The sequence below is a fragment of the Dendrobates tinctorius genome, unplaced genomic scaffold, assembly GCF_039654945.1.
Source record: "Dendrobates tinctorius isolate UK_male_01 unplaced genomic scaffold, ASM3965494v1 ptg000090l, whole genome shotgun sequence".
NCBI lineage: Eukaryota > Metazoa > Chordata > Amphibia > Anura > Dendrobatidae > Dendrobates > Dendrobates tinctorius.
The window spans coordinates 9,079,554-9,099,464 of record NW_027361758.1 but is presented as its reverse complement, the minus strand read 5'-3'; the positions used below and the strand labels follow the sequence as shown (position 1 = coordinate 9,099,464).

The window sequence follows — 19,911 nt, the reverse complement described above, 5'->3', positions numbered from 1 at the left end:
CAGCCTCAACACATTAACCTAATCTATCCCTGGGTTGCACAGTCAAAAGTTTTACCATAACCAGGTTCCCCGCATCATGTTCCCACATGCTTTATGCGTCCATTAGCCCTCTGTGTCTGTACTGTTACACACTTAACATTATGGCTGGTCCAAACAATCAGGGCAATTGTTACCACCCACCTTTCCTGTCTACCTCTTTCCTCATAGACTGTAAGCTTGCGAGCAGGGCCCTCATTCCTCTTGGTATTTGTTATAATCTATGTGATTATTGTTATGCTGTAATGTCTATTGTCTGTACAAATCCCCTCTGAAATGTAAAGTGCTGCGGAATATGTCAGCGCTATAGAAATAAAATGTATTATTATTATTATTATATGTGGCTATAGCCATTGAAATGAAGGTCTTACCCATAGTCTCCACACAGGGTCTGATGCTGGCAGCCCCAACGCACATTTCGGGTGGGCTTCCTTGGGGGGCTGTCAATTTTTTCCAGACAACAACTTTAAAGCTAGTTTTCAAACTAATAAAGCAATGTCTGATACAGATATAGAATTGATAATAGAATAAAGAGAGAGAATATATAGAAATCCTATAGACATTAATTTTTTTCATGTGGCACTAAAGGGTGTTTAGCATTATTTAACATATTAAATAAGTAATTTAAAAAAATTACGTGTGATCCCCCTATATTTTTCATAACTAGCCAAGGTAAAGCAGTCAGCTGCAGGCTTATATTATCAGGCTGACAAGGTGCTTGGTTATTGGACCCTCCCCAGCCTAAAAATGCAAGCATACAGCCCTCAGAATTGGTGCATCACATGAAATGCGCCAATTCTGGTGCTTGGCTTGGCCCTTCCTGATTGCTTTGGTGCGGTGTCAATTGGGGCAATGGTTTTTATGGGGTTGATGTCAGCTTTGTAATGTCTGCTGGCATGAAGCCCAGCGGTTAGTATTGGAGAGGCGTCTATCAGACACCCCCATTACTAACCCAGTAAGGTAAAAGAAAAAAACACACACCAAAATTGCATTTGAAAAAACACCCCCTGACTTTAACCTCTTCGCGACCGCCCACAGTAGATAAACGTTGGCGCTTGCTGGGCTTTGTGCAGCGCCGACGTTTATCTACTGTCGGCGGTTTTGTGCCCCCCGGGACCCCCTCATACCTTATAACGCGGGGATCCCAGTGCACAATGCATGCTGGGACCCCCGACGTCATCGAGACCTGATTGGTTCAGGTCCTGATGACGTCGCGTCACAGCAGCCAATGAGAGAGCTCGCTGGGAAAGCTGCTTGTTTCCCGGCGATCTCCCTCATTATAACGCGACTTCTCCTCTGAGCTCATGCTGACAGATGAGCAGAGGTGAAGCAGCGTTACAGTGTGACTAGATCGCTGCCTGGCACAGCTGATCGCTGCCTGGCACAGCTGTGTCAGGCAGCGATCTTGTCACACAGTAACGCTGCTTCACCTCTGCTCATCTGTCAGTGTGAGATCAGAGGAGAAGTGGCGTTACTATGTGCCGGGCAGCGATCTTGTCACATAGTAACGCTGCTTCTCCTCTGATCATCTGCCAGTGTGAGATCAGAGGAGAAGTGGCGTTACTATGAGTCAAAAATACAAAAAATAAAAAACACAAAAATAAAAAAAAAGTAAAGAAAAAAAAAGCAGGTAGGCAGTCTAGGGTTAGGGTTAGGGCTAGGGTTAGGGCTAGGGTTAGGGCTAGGGTTAGGGTTAGAGCTAGGGTTAGGGCTAGGGTTAGGGCTAGGGTTAGGGCTAGGGTTAGGGCTAGGGTTAGGGCTAGAGTTGGGGGTGTGTTGGGGTTAGGGTTGGAATTCGAATTGGGGGTTTCCACTGTTTAGGTACATCAGGGGCTCTGTAAATGCAATATGACGCCCGCAGACCATTCCATCAAAGTCTGCATTCCAGAACGTCACTACTTCCCTTCCGAGCCCCACCGTGTGGTACCAATGTACTCAGGACAAATTGGACAACAACTTTTGGGGTCCAATTTCTCCTGTTACCCTTGTGAAAATAAAAAATTGGGGGCTAAAAGATCATGTTTGTGGAACAAAAATGATTTTTTATTTTCATGGCTCTACGTTATAAACCTCTGTGAAGCACTTGGGGGTTCAAAGTGCTCACGACACATCTAGATAAGTTCTTTAAGGGGTCTAGTTTCCAAAATGGGGTCACTTGTGGGGGTTTCCACTGTTTAGGCACATTAGGGGCTCTCCAAATGCGACATGGCGTCCTATCTCAATTCCAGCCAATTCTGCATTGAAAAAGTCAAACGGCACTCCTTCCTTTCTGAGCTCTGCCGTGTGCTCAAACAGTGGTTTAGCCCCACATACGGGGTATCGGTGTATTTGGGAGAAATTGCACAAAAAATTTTGTGGTTCATTTTCTGTTTTTACACTTGTGAAAATAAAAAAAATGGTTCTGAAGTAAAATGTTTGTGAAAAAAAGTTAAATGTTTATTTTTTCCTTCCACATTCCATTCATTCATGTGAAGCACCTGAAGGGTTAATAAACTTCTTGAATGTGGTTTTGAGTACATTGAGAGGTGCAGTTTTTAGAATGGTGTCACTTTTGGGTATTTTCTGTCATATTGACCCCCCAAACTCACTTCAAATGTGAGGTGGTCCCTAAAAAAAAATGGTGTTATAAATTTTGTTGTAAAAATGAGAAATCGCTGGTCAACTTTTAACCCTTATAACTTCCTAAAAAAAAAAAATTATGTTTCCAAAATTGTGCAGATGTAAAGTAGACATGTGGGAAATGTTATTTATTAACTATTTTGTGCGATATCACTCTCTGATTTAAGGGCATAAAAATTAAAAGTTTGAAAATTGCAAAATTTTCAAAATTTTTGCCAAATTTCGATTTTTTTAACATATAAGCGCAGTTCATATCTAAGAAATTTTACCACTATCCTGAAGTACAATATGTCATGAGAAAACAATGTCAGAATCAGCAGGATCCGTTGAAGCGTTCTAGAGTTATGGCCTCATAAAGTGACACTGGTCAGAATTGAAAAAATTGGCCTGGTCACGAAGGCAAAAACAGGCTCAGGCGCGAAAGGGTTAACCCTCTTTCACCAATCTATTAAAAAAACAAACCTCCAGTTCAGGAATTGCTATGTAGTCTACCGAATCCAAAGTAGTCCATAAGTGGGAACCTGGAAGAGAGAGATAAACAAATAAAAACAAGAAACTCTTCCTCACTCAGTAATATATTAAAACAATTCCTGCAGCTCCAACATTATCCATGGCAATTCCCATTACGTCCAGCGATTCAGTAATGCAACTCTTGGAGCGTCGTTCTGAGAATGATGCTTCATAAGTCACTCCCGGTCATGGAGTGGTGACGTCCTCTATGAGACTTGGCGGTTCTGATGAGCGATGAAGTTACAGATGTCACCGCTGTTCAGAGCCACCAGGTCTCGCGGGAGTCAGCAGCTTTGATTCAGGACTGCAACCATAGGTCACTCCCGGTCATGTCTCACAAGCTATGACATTATTGAGTTACTGAGTTACTTACATCGCGGCCCCACCAGAAGACTGAGCAGCTCCACAAATGAGTACTTCTGGCTGCCGTCTACACAGATAACAGCTGAAAGGCAGGGGTATCAGATGTTGGACCCCGGCCGATCAGATATTGATGACCTATCCTAAGGATAGGTCATCAGTAAAAAAGTAGTGGACAACCTCTTTAAATATCTACAGGACATTTATTTATTCTATTCTATCTATTCTATTCTGACGGTTCTGGCTGTGAATTTACTGTACTTGGCTGATGAAATGTTGGGTTTCCTTTTGAGATGTGCCTAAAAATCAGGCTGCACACGGATGATCAGTGACTCCATCCTTTGCTGACTCCATAGTATTATGTAGTATACCAAGAACACCTATTGACTTGCAATAGGGAACATTTCGGTTTTGTCATGGTGTTAGTTGTTGTAATGGGAAGAACACATGCAGCACTGATCATCCCATCAAATCAGGTGAGACTGTATTTGCAGCAGAGGGTTTGAATGTATCTTTCAGCAGATGTGAACAGAAGCTGTTTCTTTTGCCCATGGGAATGTTTTAGATCATTTTGCATTTATTCTGAAGATTTGGGTCCAAAATGGTACATTAAGATAAATTGCTACAACACATTATTTTTGTTTATGCGGTTGTGTAATGCACAGTCCAGGACTGATATTTTTCAAATCTTATTAAGGTACAATTCTCCTCCAGAAAAGGATGTTGTGCATGATATCTTGGCATCTAAACCTAAAACCGAAATCCGCAGTAGTGTGGAAAGTCCTATTTTAAAGGCATTAAGAGATTATGAAGAAGAGAAGGAGATGAAAATTTGGAGCACCTTTACAAATAAAGATGGTGCTTTTCATAGTAAGTCTATGCTGATAACATACTCCATATACAAGCATATAACAAGTCTGTGTCGGCTCCTATTTATTGCGGTAGTATTATTATTATTATTATATTTATTATTATAGCGCCATTTATTCCATTGCGCTTTACATGTGAGGAGGGGTATACATAATAAGAACAAGTGCAGTAATCTTAAATGATACAAGTCACGACTGACACAGGAGGAGAGAGGACCCTGCCCGCGAGGGCTCACAATCTGCAAAGAAACTGTATCACAAGCCTGTCCATGTTAAACAAGAAAGCTAGGAGAGTGAAGCTCAGTGCAGAATTTACCAGGGTAGGGCTTACAACGTTCAGCATGAAATGTTGCTGACAGTAAATATGTCCATCATTACAGACTTTACACTTAGCTTTCCCAGATTCTTGAATGGCATGTCTGCATAGTTATGCTTAGCAATAATGGGTCACTCCATTATTGGGCTGCCTTCACACATCCATGAGTCAAAGTCAGAGCACAGATCGTGACTCATTGACCAGCCTCTGGTCTTCTGACCCAAACTCTACAGCCGCATATATGCCTATGAGGATGTCAAGGTCAGGTGATCCGTGACTGCTCTATGAATCATGGTCTGTTCTCGGACTGTGATACATAAATGTGTGAATGTCGGCTTAGACCTAGACAAACATACCATCCTAGATAAGCTAAAGCAAGAAGTTGTAATATCCAGAAAGGACTGAATGTTTTAGTAGATGAAATTTATTGCTATTAAATGTTACAGAACTGTCTTCCAAGAGGCACCTGATGGGCATCAGTGACTGTTATACCCCTCGTGGTTCTCCAGAGAAAAGTAAAGAACGACCGAGGCTGCCTAGCTCTCCATGTGGGCCACGATCATCTTCACTTCCACCATCAAATCGCAAGGCTGTTAGTACACCAAGTAAGGGTTATGTTTTTTTTTGACTAATGTGCATTGTAATAAAATATGTCTAATTTCACCAAAATCTGACCTTGTTTTCTTTTCCTTTTACAGCAAAACGTGAATTGATGTTAACAGCAGTAACTGTAAAATATAGTCCTAAGCGTTCTCCAAGTGAAAACCTCTCTCCAGGATTAAGCCAGTTATTATGTAGTGAGGAGAACAATGTGACGAGGTATTGATTATTTTTACTTGATGTTTTTCGATACTTACAATTTGTTTTTCCAAATTTGGCTGCACCTTCATTGTGTTCAGTCATGTCTTTGAGAACCTACAGTGGGTAAAGAAAGTATTCAGACCCCTTTAAATTTTTCACTCTTTTCTTCATTGCAGCCATTTGGTAAATTCAAAAAAGTTCATTTTTTCTCATTAATGTACACTCTGCACCCCATCTCGACTGAAAAAAACAGAACTGTAGACATTTTTGCAAATTTATTAAAAAAGAAAAACTGAAATATCACATGGTCATAAGTATTCAGACTCTTTGCTCAGTATTGAGTGGAAGCACCCTTTTGAGCTAGTACAGCCGTGAGTCTTCTTGGGAATGATGCAACAAGTTTTTCACACCTGGATTTGGGGATCTTCTGCCATTCTTCCTTGCAGATCCTCGCCAGTTCCGTCAGGTTGTATGGTGAACGTTGGTGGACATCCATTTTCAGGTCTCTTCAGAGATGCACAATGGTCACAGAGTTGTTCTGAAGCCACTCCTTTGTTATTTTAGCTGTGTGCTTAGGGTCATTGTCTTGTTGGAAGGTGAACCTTCGGCCAAGTCTGAGGTCCAGAGCACTCTGGAAGAGGTTTTCATCATCCAGGATATCTCTGTACTAGGCAGCAATCATGCTTCCTTCAATTGCAACCAGTCGTCCTGTCCCTGCAGCTGGAAAACTCCCCCATAGCATGATGCTGCCACCACCATGTTTACTGTTGGGATTGTATTGGGCAAGTGATGAGCAGTGCCTGGTTTTCTCCACACATACCGCTTAGAACTTTTTGGTGATAATTTTGTCTTCGTCTCATCAGACCAGAGAATCTTATTTCTCATAGTCTGGGAGTTCTTCATGTGTGTTTTTTTTTTTTTTTTTAGCAAACTCTATGCGGGCTTTCATATGTCTGGCACTGAGGAGAGGCTTCCGTCGTGCTACTCTGCCATAAAGGCCCGACTGGTGGAGGGCTGCAGTGATGGTTGACTTTGTGGATCTTTCTCCTATCTCCCTACTGTATCTGTGGAGCTCAGCCACAGTGATCTTGGGGTTCTTCTTTACCTCTCTCACCAAGGCTCTTCTCCCATGATTGCTCAGTTTGGCGGCCAGGTCTAGGAAGATTTCTGGTGGTCCCAAACTTCTTCCATTTAAGGATTATGCAGGTCACTTTGCTCTTAGGAACCTTGAGTACTGCAGAAATTCTTTTGTAACCTTGGCCAGATCTGTGCCTTTCCACAATTCTGTCTTGAGCTCCTTGGCCAGTTCCTTTGACCTCATGATTCTCATTTGGTCTGACTTGCACTGTGAGCTGTGAGGTCTTATATAGACAGGTGTGTGTCTTTACAAATCAAGTCCTATCAGTTTAATTAAACACAGCTGGACTCCAATGAAGGAGTAAAAACATCTCAAGGAGGTTCACAAGGAAATGGACAGCATGTGACTTACATATGAGTGTCTGAGCAAAGGGTCTGAGTACTTATGACCATGTGATGTTTCAGTTTTTCTTTTTTTTAAAAATTTGCAAAAATTTGTACATTTCTGTTTTTTTCCAACAAGATGGGTTGAAGAGTTTACATTAAAGAGAAAAAAATGAACTTTTTTGAATTTACCAAATGGCTGCAATGAAACAAAGAGTGAAAAATATAAAGGGGTCTGAATACTTTCCGTACCCACTGTACATGAATGACATAATACACTTTATTGTAGGTTTAATGTGCCTTGGGTGGATTCATCACCAGTTAAAAATCAGAGTCCAAGAAAAAGACTACAGTTCATGTCCCCAGAGGAGCACCCTGAAGGTAAGTTTATGGCAGCATGTCTGTGTTATTCTAGGGCTACACTGCGACTTTGGCCCCAACACTTGATGCGCAGCCAAGGTTTGCTAGGTGCTGTTGCCACATTGCAACGCAATACAAGTGAATGAGATAGCACTGCAACAAGCAAGTCGCAAAAAATCCAACAAGGGTCGACTTCTTGTGATCTGCTTGTCGCCATACACCCAGGTTCACAATGCACCCCAATTTACTTGCATTGCGCTGCAATGTAGCAAGAGCACCGAGTGAACCTTGGTCGTGTTGCGCCTAAAGTTACCCTTAAGTCAGTGTTTAACCCCTTCCTGACATGAGACGTACTATCCCGTCCACGGTACCCGGGCCCGTATGACCGGGGACGGGATAGTACGTCTACCGCGATCAGCGGCGCCCACGTGGTGAGCGCCGCTGATCGCGGCCGGGTGTCAGCTGATTATCACAGCTGACACCCGGCACAATGTGTCAGGGGCGGTCACGGACCGCCCCCGACACATTAACCCCTTGCACACCGCGATCAAACGCGATCGCGGTGTACCGGGAGTTAAAGGGAAGCATCGGCAGGGAGGGGGCTCCCTCCGTGCTTCCCTGAGCCCCCCACGGCAGCGCAATGTGCAGCGCTGCTGCGGGGGACTCCTATCCTCCAGGCCCCCGAATCCAAGATGGCGACGGGGGCCTTCGGGGGCCTGGGGAAGCTGGCTTCCTCAGTGCCTGCAAAGCGCAGGCATGAGGAAGCCTTGTGCACTGCCTGTGACAGATTGCTGATCTGTCACAGTGATCTGTGATGTGACAGATCAGCGATCTGTCACAGGACAGTGATGTCCCACCTGGGACTATGTAATAAAGTAAAAAAAAATTAAAAAAAAAGTGTAAAAATAAATTAAAAAAAAATCGCCAAATAAATTAGTAAAAAAAAAAAAAAATATTCCCCAATAAATTCATTTTTTTAAAATAATAAAAAAAAAAAACAATAAATGTACACATATTAGGTATCGCCGCGTCCGTAACGACCTGCCCTATAAAACTGTCCCATTAGTTAACCCCTTTAGCGAACCCCTTAAAAAATAAAAATAAAAAACAAAGCAAAAAATAATGATTTATTATCATACCGCCAAACAAAAAGTGCAATAACGCGAGATCAAAAAGACGCATATAAATATCCATGGTACCGCTGAAAACGTCATCTTGTCCCGCAAAAAACAAGCCGCCACACAGCATCATCAGCAAAAAAATAAAAAAGTTATAACTCGCAGAATAAAGCGATGCAAAAATAATTATTTTTTATATAAAATAGTTTTCATTGCATAAAACCGACAAAAACATAAAAAAAGACCTAAATGAGGTATCGCTGTAACCGTACTGACCCGAAGAATAAAAGCGCTTTATCAATTTTACCGCACGCGGAACGGTGTAAACGCACCCCCCCCCCAAAAGAAATTCATGAATCGCTGGTTTTTGTTCATTCTGCGTCCCAAAAATCGGAATAAAAAGCGATCAAAAAATTTCACGTGCCCGAAAATGGTACCAATAAAAACGTCAACTCGTCCCGCAAAAAATAAGACCTCACATGACTCAGTGGGTCAAAATACGGAAAAATTATAGCTCTCAATATGTGGTGATGCAAAAACTATTTTTACAATAAAAAGCGTCTTTTAGCGTGCGACAGCCGCCAAACATAAAAACCGCCATAAATAGTAAATCAAACCCCCCGTTATCACCCCCTTAGTTAGGGAAAAATAATAAAATAAAAAAAATGTATTTATTTCCATTTTTCCATTAGGGTTAGGGCTAGGGTTAGGGCTAGGGGTGTGTTGGGGTAGGGTTAGGTTAGGGTTAGGGCTAGGGCTAGGGTTAGGGCTAGGGCTAGGGCTAGGGTTAGGGCTAGGGTTAGGGCTAGGGTTAGGGCTAGGGTTAGGGCTAGGGTTAGGGCTAGGGTTAGGGGCGTGTTGGGGTTCGGGTTGGAGTTAGAATTGGGGGTTTCCACTGTTTGGGCACATCAGGGGCTCTCCAAATGCAACATGGCGTCTGATCTCAATTCCAGCCAATTCTGAGTTGAAAAAGTCAAATGGTGCTCCTTCCCTTCCAAGCTCTGCTATGCGCCCAAACAGTGTTTTACCCCCTCATGTAGGGTATCAGCCTACTCAGGACAAATTGCAAAACAATTTTTGGGGTCCAATTTCTCCTGTTACCCTTAGGAAAATAAAAAATTGGGGGCAAAAATATCATTTTTGTGGAAAAAAAATGATTTTTTTATTTTCACGTCCGAGTGTTATAAACTTCTGTGAAGCACTTGGGGGTTCAAAGTGCTCACCACACATCTAGATAAGTTCCGTGGGGGGTCTAGTGTCCAAAATGGGGTCACTTGTGGGGAGTTTCAATAGTTTAGGTACATCAGGGGCTCTCCAAACGCACATGACAACCGCAGACCATTCCATCAAAGTCTGCATTCCAAAACGTCACTACTTCCCTTCCGAGCCCTGACGTGTGCCCATACAGTAGTTTTCTCCCACATATGGGGTAGCAGCGTACTCAGGACAAATTGGAAAACAACTTTTGGGGTCCAATTTCTCCTGGTACCCTTGGGAAAATAAAAAAAATGGTGACTAAAAGATCATGTTTGTGGAAAAAATACGAATTTTTTATTTTCACGCCCGGGCGTTGTAAACTTCTGTGAAGCACTGGGGGGGTCAAAGTGCTCACCACACATCTAGATAAGTTCCTTGGGGGGTCTAGTTTACAAAATGGTGTCATTTGTGGGGGGTTTCCACTGTTTAGGTACATTAGGGGCTCTCCAAAGGCAATATCACACCCGCAGACCATTCCATCAAAGTCTGCATTCCAAAACGTCACTACTTCCCTTCCGAGCCCCGACGTGTGCCCATACAGTAGTTTTCTCCCACATATGGGGTATCAGCATACTCAGGACAAATTGGACAACAACTTTTGGGGTCCAATTTCTCCTGGTACCCTTGGGAAAATAAAAAAATGGTGACTAAAAGATCATGTTTGTGGAAAAAATACGAATTTTTTATTTTCACGCCCGGGCGTTGTAAACTTCTGTGAAGCACTGGGGGGGTCAAAGTGCTCACCACACATCTAGATAAGTTCCTTAGGGGGTCTAGTTTCCAAAATGGTGTCATTTGTGGGGGGTTCCACTGTTTTGGTACATCAGGAGTTTTCCAAACGCGACATGGTGTCCGATCTCAATTCCAGCCAAAAACGTCAAATGGCGCTGCTTCCCTTCCGAGCTCTGCCATGCCCCCAAATAGTGGTTTACCCCCACATGTGGGGTATCAGCGTACTCAGGACAAATTGCACAATAACTTTTAGGGTCCTGTTACCCTTGGAAAAATAAGAATTGAGGGTGAAAAGATCATTTTTGTGGAAAAAATATGATTTTTTAATTGTATGGCTTTATGTTATAAACTTCTGTGAAGCCCATGGGGGTTCAAAGTTCTCACCACACATCTAGATAAGTTCCTTAGGGTGTCTAGTTTCCAAAATGGTGTCATTTGTGGGGGGTTTCCACTGTTTTGGTACATCAGGGGTTTTCCAAACGCGACATGGTGTCCGATCTCAATTCCAGCCAAAAACGTCAAATGGCGCTGCTTCCCTTCCGAGCTCTGCCATGCGCCCAAATAGTGGTTTACCCCCACATGTGGGGTATCAGCGTACTCAGGACAAATTGCACAATAACTTTTAGGGTCCTGTTACCCTTGGAAAAATAAGAATTGAGGGTGAAAAGATCATTTTTGTTTAAAAAATATGATTTTTTAATTGTATGGCTTTATGTTATAAACTTCTGTGAAGCCCATGGGGGTTCAAAGTTCTCACCACACATCTAGATAAGTTCCTTAGGGGGTCTAGTTTCCAAAATGGTGTCATTTGTGGGGGGTTTCCACTGTTTTGGTACATCAGGGGTTTTCCAAACGCGACATGGTGTCCGATCTCAATTCCAGCCAAAAACGTCAAATGGCGCTGCTTCCCTTCCGAGCTCTGCCATGCGCCCAAATAGTGGTTTACCCCCACATGTGGGGTATCAGCGTACTCAGGACAAATTGCACAATAACTTTTAGGGTCCTGTTACCCTTGGGAAAATAAAAATTGGGGTGAAAAGATCATTTTTGTGGAAAAAATATGATTTTTTAATTGTACCGCTGTACGTTATAAACTTCTGTAAAGCCCTTGTGGGTTCAAAGTTCTCACCACATATCTAGATAAGTTCCTTGGGGGGTCTAGTTTCCAAAATGGGGTCACTTGTAGGGGGTTTCCACTGTTTAGGTACATCAGGGACTCTCCAAACGTGACATGGCGTCCAATCTGAATTCCAGCCAATTTTGCATTGAAAAAGTCAAACGGCGCTCCTTCCATTCTGAACTCTGCCATGCGCCGAAACAGTCGTTCCCCCCCACATATCAGGTATCTGCGTACTCAGGACAAATTGCACAATAACTTTTGCAGTTCAATTTCTCCTGTTACCCTTGGTAAAATAAAAAAAATTGAACCTGAAGTATTTTTTTTATGAAAAAAAGTTAGATGTTCATTTTTTTTTAAATATTCAAAAAAATTCCTGTGACGCACCTAAAGGGTTAATAAACTTCTTGAATGTGGTTTTGAGCACCTTAAGGGGTGCAGTTTTTAGAATGGTGTCACTTTTGTGTATTTTCTATCATATAGACCCCTCAAAGTGGCTTCAAATGTGATGTGGTCCTAAAAATAAAATGGTGTTGTAAAAATGAGAAATCGCTGGTCAACTTTTAACCCTTATAACTTCCTAACAAAAAAAAATTTTGGTTCCAAAATTGTGCTGATGTAAAGTAAACATGTGGGAAATGTTAGTTATCAAGTTTTTTGTGTGCCTTATCTCTGTGATTTAAGGGCATAAAAATTCAAAGTTGGAAAATTGCAAAATTTTCACAATTTTCGCCAAATTTCCGTTTTTCTCACAAATAAACGCAAGTTATTTGAATGAAATTTTACCACTAACATGAAGTACAATATGTCACGAGAAAACAATGTCAGAATCACCGGGATCCATGGAAGCGTTCGAGAGTTATGACCTCATAAAGGTACAGTGGTCAGAATTGTAAAAATTGGCCCGGTCATGAACGTGCAAACCACCCTTGGGGGTGAAGGGGTTAAAGGTGTCTGTGTCAGCAATCATGCAACTTTCGATATGGTAACAGTAAGGCGGTGCACCTGAGTGTCATGCAGATATTTGCAGAAATATTTTCTTAACATTTATAATATTCATTTGACGCTATATCAGGTTTTCACTTAAGGGAAAAACTAGGATTTTACAGATAATAACCAGTCAGATTCCAGATCTCAGGTTTTTTTATGCCTTTTAGAAAATGCAAACGGCAATATATTCAGTGTCTGTCAGCATTGTCACCATTATACCATGCAATAGTTTTAATGAATCTGTAAATATACCCTTATCTTGCAATATTGTCTCTTTAAGTGAAATTCTAAGGGTGAGTGCACACGTTGCGGATTGTGCTGCGGATTTTTCCGTGCGGATTTGGCTAAATCCGGTCAAAAGCCCTGCGTTTTACCTGCGGATTAGCCAGCGGTTTTCCCCTGCGTTTTGACACCTGGTCATGGAGCAGGTGTCAAACCGCTGCGTATTCCGCACAAAGAATTGACATGCTGCGGATTTAAAACCGCAGATAATCCGCGCAGAAAAATCCGAAGCATGTGCACTGTGTTTTTCAATTTCCATTGAATATAAAGGTACTGTACAACGCAGCAAAATCTGCTGCAGATCCGCAGGGCCAAATCCGCTGCGGATCCGCATCAGAATCCGCAACGTGTGCACATACTCTAAAGTATAGCACATTTTATTTAGATTGGGTTCCTTTGCTAGTTTTTGTCTGAATATACTTGATAATTTTCTTTCTATTTCTTTGCCGAGTTATACTTCTCTTATTTTGTTGCCATTTCCAAAATTAACTTGTGGAATTGGGGAATCTTTTTTGTATCGATACGTTTTTAGTTTGAGTGGTGGTTATCAGTGTGAGACATTTTCTTAGGAAAATTGGGAAAATTATTCTCCATTCTTGTTTTGAACTATTCGATAAATAAATTGAATAATAATCTTCTCACATCCAAGCAATATGGAATACTAATATATTCTGTAACCTAAGGAATGGATGGGCCATTTGTTTGGGTTTGCAGAAAATTTTTGCATTTCAGAATGGCTTGTTCTGAAAGATTGAAATATATGAAAATGTATATCATTTACACCTACTGCTGCATTTTCATAGAAATTAAAGGGGTTTTCCAGGACGTCCACCTGACAGCACCATGGAGGACGTCCTCCTCCTCCTTACAGGGACAGGAAGCACACGAGAGGTTAAAGGTCACGTCCCACCCCCTCTCCCTCAGTGTTTTTCCTGTCCCTGCACGGAGGGACACACGAGAAGCTTACTGGAGGGGCTCAGGGGATCGTACGGCTAGTCCAAGCCTTCCCCTGTCAAGAGGTCCCGGGGCCGAAACTCTCCAGTGGGGAGTCCCTCTGCCCCAAAGGCCAGGAGCAGGACGACGCTCCTGGAGGGAGCCGTTCCTCCCTATGGGAGGCTCTCGGCTCCAAAAACTCACCGCCACGGCAGGTGATGGTCGGCTCCCCGCAGGCGGCTGGCTGGGCGGGCACCGACGGATGACTGGCGCAGCCGGCGCTGGGAGGCAGGAATGAGGCCTCCGCAGTCCGCCATAGCAGGCGAAGAGGCCGGAGTGGCAGTCCGCCGCAGATGGATGGGGGTTGGCTCCCCACGGCGGCAGGCCGGAGGAGGCCGCCATAGTCGCGCGCAGAGCAGGAAGTGGAGGAGGCGGCCTAGCGCGAGAGGCCGCGCGTCACATCCGGTGACGTCAGACGCCGGCCTTTGAATCCCAGCGCGCGCTACTGAAGCCACATAGGGCTCGCTACTAAAGCCAGACAGCACTCGCTACTGAAGCCAGACAGCGCTCGCTACTGAAGCCAGACAGCGCTCGCTTCTGGGGTCCACAGCGCGCGCTCCTAAGGCACAGAGCGCGCTTCTGGAGATCCAGGGAGCACGCTTCGGAGGTCCATAGCGCCCTGCGGACCGCGCCAGGATGGAAGGGGTTGCTCCAGCAGGCGGAGGGGTAAGTGCGCATAGCGCAGACCACCCTCCCCCACCCATTACCCCAACCCAGATCTGAGTAGGTGCCCCTTCTGTATTATTAGGAGAAGGGAGCCCCGGCAGAATCCCCCTCGGGGGCGAAGGACCCGGCAAAAGCCACCTCCAAATCGGTCAGATGCCCAGTATGCAGGGTAAAGCTGCCAGACGCATATAACAAGACCCTATGCGGACCCTGTACCTCAAGGGTCATAGGCGAGGAACAGCCATCCCTCCTAGCCGAAATGAGATCGCTGATAAGGGAGGAAGTTCGGGCCTCTACATCCAGCCTCGCACGGCGTCAGTCCCCCAGCCCAGGGCCGAGTCGCAAACGTCCAAGGTGGGAAGCGGACCCAGAGTCGGAAGAAAGCCCTAGTGAGGAGTCCGAATTCCGGGATTCGGATCAGGAAGAAGAAGGCGAGATCTGGGGGGATAGACAAGATCAGAGCAGGAAATACCTATTCAGACTGGAGGACACGGACGAGTTGGTCCAAGCAGTCAGAAATACTATGCAGATAGAGGAGGTCCCTAAACCACAGTCCAGACAGGACTTAATGTTCGGAGGACTGGTGGCCCGGAGACAGGTAGTTTTCCCTGTAAGTGAACACATCAAAACGATGGTCCTGGAGGAGTGGAAGGAGGCAGAGCGTCGACTGACACTCTCCCGAGACTTTAGAAGCAGACTGCCTTTTGATCCTGAGGAAAACCGGGCATGGGAGGAAATTCCTAAAATAGATGTCCCAGTCGCTAAGGTTACCATAAAGACGGCTATCCCATTCGAGGACTCATCAGGTCTTCGAGACCCGATGGATAGGAAGGCAGACGTCTTATTAAAAAGAGCATGGGAGACGTCGGCGGCTCTTATTAGGGCCAACATAGCAGCCACCTCGGTGGCCAGGTCTATGTTTTTGTGGATGGGGCAGTTGGAAGAACACCTAACCAACAAGACCCCTAGATCAGACATCCTAGCATCCCTTCTGCTCATAAAATCGGCCACGGCGTTCCTATCAGATACGTCGGCCGAATCGGTAAGATTTGCAGCCAGAAACAGCTTCCTCTCCAACGCGGCCCGAAGAGCAGTCTGGCTCAAATCCTGGTCGGGGGACAACGCTTCAAAAACTAAGCTATGCGCCATCCCCTTCTCGGGCCTGAGGGTATTCGGGCCAGCCCTAGATAACATTCTAGATCTGGTGTCCGATAAAAAGAAGGGATTCCCGGAGGAAAAACCCAGACGACCCCAGTCCTTTCGGAGAGGCTCCTTTTCTAGGAGACAGACCGAGTTCAGGGGTCGGGCAAGGTCCAGTAGAGGCTCCTATAAGGGCTCCTTCAGCCAGACCGGGAGGGACAGAGGTCCTCCATTCACATCAACCTCTAGATCGAGGAGGCAATGACGCCATAGGTATTGGGGGGAGACTTCGCCACTTCGCAACAATCTGGTCCCGAGTCACCCACAATCAGTGGGTCCTCAGAACCATCGCGGAGGGCTACAATATAGAGCTTTATTCACCTCCCCCGAAAGAGTCCTGGAGGACTCCGCAATGTGGACGGATCTACAGGACATGGTAAAATCAAAGGTCATAGTACCAGTTCCCCCGTCAGAAAGAGGGAAAGGGCACTATTCGTCCCTGTTCTCGATCACAAAACCGTCTGGCGAGGCCCGTACCATCATAAACCTGAAACCACTAAATGCCTGGGTCAAGTACAAGAGATTCCGGATGGAATCGGTCCGATCCGCAACCCTCCTGATAGATCAGGACGCCGTCATGTGCACCCTAGACCTAAAGAAGGCCTACTACCAGGTCCCTATCCATCCCTCATCCCAGAGACTGCTAAGGTTTGCGGTCAGTTTACCAGCCCGGACCTGCCACTTCCAGTTCCAGTGTCTTCCATTCGGGTTGGTCTCAGCTCCCAGAATCTTTACAAAGCTGGTGGGAGAAGTATTGGCCTACCTGAGAGATCAGGGTATTGTGATCATACCCTATTTAGACGACTTCCTACTGGTGGCAAGATCCAGGGAAGCGCTCGTTCGCGACAGAAACCGAGCAACGGCGGTAATGGAGTTCCTTGGATGGGTGATCAATTGGGAGAAGTCGAACATCAGGCCAGAAACCAGGAAAATATTTCTCGGGGTCCTCCTAGACTCAACCGACAGAATATCCTGGCTACCCGAACAGAAGCAGAGGACTATTCAGACCAGAACCAGAGACCTGTTGAGACGTCAGTGCTCCATAAGAGAGGCAATGGAGGTCCTGAGCCTCATGACAGCCTGCATCCAGTGCGTCCGATGGGCCCAATTCCACTCAAGATCACTGCAGAAAGAGATCCTTGCGAGGTGGGACAGAAGTCAGGCGTCGCTAGACAGACCCCTAAGGCTGCCAGAACGAGTAAGAGAGTCCCTTCGGTGGTGGACACGGTCCAGAAACCTTCAGGTGGGCGTATTTTGGACAGCCTCTCCATACGTGGTAGTCACCACGGACGCCAGTGTGTGGGGTTGGGGAGCCCACATAGAAGGGAAAATCTTCCAGGGGAGATGGCCAGTAGACATCAAGACCAGATCCTCCAATTTCAGAGAACTCTACGCGGTCTGGGAAGCGCTACGGCGGAAACAGTCGATACTAGAGAATCGTCATGTCCGTATACTATCCGACCATATGACGACAGTGGCATTCCTGAAGCACCAGGGAGGGCCCAGACATCAACCACTACAGGACCTAGCAGGAAAAATATTCGCTTGGGCAGAAAGAACAGTCCGATCAGTGACCGCAGTACACCTAGAGGGTTCCCAGAACGAAGTAGCAGACTACTTGAGCGGACAACGGATCCACCCGACAGAATGGGAACTGAACAAAGAAATCTTCAACCATCTCTGTCAGCGTTGGGGAACCCCCAGTATAGATCTTTTTGCAAGCCGAAAGAATTCGAAGGTCCCCAGATTCTATTCCCTGAATCCGACGGACCACCCAGAAGGTGTGATTGCCCTGAATCAGACTTGGGGAGAATCCCTCTCCTACGCATTCCCGCCACTGGCCCTTATATCGGCAGTGCTCAGGAAAATACGCGAGGACCACGCACGAGTGATGTTGATCGCTCCATACTGGCCGAAGAGAAGCTGGTTTCCCCTTCTAGGAGCCATGGCAGTAGGAAATCCAGTCGAGCTACCCCTGTGGAAGGACATCATCCACAGGGCCCGATCTACCATCCAAACCCAGCAAGACTTCATCTATCGGCTTGGATCCTGAGAGGGACATCCTGAAGACAAAGGGATTGTCGGACCAGGTCATATCCACTCTACTGGCCAGTAGGAAACCGGTGACATCCGCAATCTATAGGAAGATATGGAAAAGATTCTGTCTGGAGGGTGGCAGGTCCGATCTCGTGGCAGGCACCCCTGACCTCCCTAGCATACTAAGTTTTTTGCAGGCAGGTTTTAATAAAGGCCTTAAGCCTAGCACGCTAAAGGTCCAGATTTCAGGCTTAAGCGCCTTCTTCGATTACCAGCTAGCTGCTCATCCCTGGGTAATAAGATTTATAAAGGCCACGCAGCGCCTGCGCCCCACGATTAGGCAGCTCACCCCGCCGTGGGATCTGGGTCTGGTACTCAGGTCCCTCTGTACAGACCACTATGCTCTAGGGGAGAAAATAACCATCTCTGCCCTCACCCGTAAAACGGCCTTCCTAGTAGCCATTACCACGGCCAAAAGAATAGGGGAGATCCAGGCCCTGTCCACTAAGGACCCATATCTACAGATAAGAGAGGATAGTATAATCCTAAGGTTAGACCCGGCATTTACCCCGAAGGTAGCCTCCTCAAAGAATCTAAACCAAGAGGTAGTGTTACCATCGTTCTGCGACAATCCCCGTAATAAAAAAGAACAGCGTCTTCACTCGCTGGATGTGAGGCGCGCAGTGCTAGACTATCTAGAAGCCACCAATAGCTGGCGCATTGATCCAAACTTGTTCATCCTTTTTGGGGGTAAAAATAAGGGGAGGAAAGCCTCTAAGGCGTCTATCGTGCGCTGGATTACCTCAGTAATCTCTGACGCCTACCAAGCCGAAGGCGTTAGCCCGCCAGGGTCCATAAAAGCCCACTCTACGAGGGCGGTATCAGCCTCATGGGCTGAACGGGTGGGGGCCTCGGTTGACCAAATCTGTAGAGCAGCAACCTGGGCCAATCTGAATACATTCTGCAAGCACTACAAGCTTGACGTGTTGGCTGGTCAGCAGACCGCATTCGGGAAAAAAGTTCTCCAGGCGGTAATCTCACCGTGAGGAGGTGCTTTGGTACTCTCCATGGTGCTGTCAGGTGGACGTCCTGGAAAATAGGTATTAGACCTACCGGTAATGATGTTTCCAGGAGTCCATCCTGACAGCACGGGTACTTCCTTCCCTGTTATGTTATGCTATGTTGTATTTTGATATGTCATATGCTGTAATATGATTGTTTCATTAAACTGTTACTAGCATCATCCACCTTGCGGTACTTGTTAAATCACTGAGGGAGAGGGGGTGGGACGTGACCTTTAACCTCTCGTGTGCTTCCTGTCCCTGTAAGGAGGAGGAGGACGTCCTCCATGGTGCTGTCAGGATGGACTACTGGAAACATCATTACCGGTAGGTCTAATACCTATTTTCTCACAACAAAATTAATTTTAATCAATAGATCTTGGAATAATAATAATTTCCACTATTGTATGTGTTTAAATAAAATGTTCCTATTCTGAGATAATCTTATAAATGTGTCCCTTCGGTGTACTGTGTAAAGGCTGTGTCTGACCATACAGAGACATGGTCTGATCATACCACAGGTCCTGGGCAGAGGAGTAGGCAAAAAAATATACAGACATTACAGCAGGAAATCACAAATTATTTATTTAACCCCTTAATGTCTATGGACATGCACAGTCCGTCATGGCAGGAGGTAACTTTCAGCACCATGACGGACTCTGCACGTCCTGCCTTTAAACTGTCACTGCGTGTAAACACGCAGTTTCAGTTCAGTGCCGACAGCTGTCTATGACAGCTGAGAGGCACAGGAAGGGGGGCAGGGACCCTTGCACTTGGTCCCTGTACCCACAGCACTGTGATTGGTCGGTCAATCTGACAGACCAAACACAGCATTGATTAGCAGGAGAAGCTGAAATTTGAGCTTCTCCTTGCCTGATCAGTGTAGGAGCCCAGCGCTGCAGTGGCTGAGCGTCCTGCACTGACAGCTAGGAGCGGAGCCCCCACCGCCTCTGGCTCTTAACCCCCTCACTGCTGCGATCGAGCGTGATCGCAGCGTTCAGAGGGGGAGGCAGAGGGTAGGGGGCTCCCTCTGCCTCAGGTCGGCGTCCCTGCAATGTAATCGCGGGGCCCGACCTGTGCCATGATGACCAGGAGGTGTCATGACAACCTCCGGGTCATTTACCTA

At 45.7% G+C, this 19,911-nt stretch overlaps 1 protein-coding gene and 1 long non-coding RNA gene across 6 annotated transcripts in view; one reads left to right on the top strand and one right to left on the bottom strand.

The window, feature by feature from the left end:
- Window positions 1–3,179, bottom strand: part of LOC141098360 (uncharacterized) — a 60,377-nt gene extending 57,198 nt beyond the window's left edge. Inside the window, exon 1 of the long non-coding RNA XR_012234215.1 lies at window positions 3,118–3,179. This is a non-coding gene — a long non-coding RNA (uncharacterized lncRNA). The remainder of the gene's footprint in view (window positions 1–3,117) is intronic.
- MPHOSPH9 (M-phase phosphoprotein 9) overlaps window positions 1–19,911 on the top strand; it is a 285,436-nt gene that overhangs the window by 244,755 nt on the left and 20,770 nt on the right. For all 5 annotated transcript variants that reach the window (XM_073586084.1, XM_073586083.1, XM_073586081.1 and 2 more), the window contains 4 exons: window positions 4,223–4,395; window positions 5,157–5,315; window positions 5,409–5,529; window positions 7,262–7,353. In XM_073586084.1, the coding sequence (XP_073442185.1) occupies window positions 4,223–4,395; window positions 5,157–5,315; window positions 5,409–5,529; window positions 7,262–7,353 (545 nt within the window). The remainder of the gene's footprint in view (window positions 1–4,222; window positions 4,396–5,156; window positions 5,316–5,408; window positions 5,530–7,261; window positions 7,354–19,911) is intronic.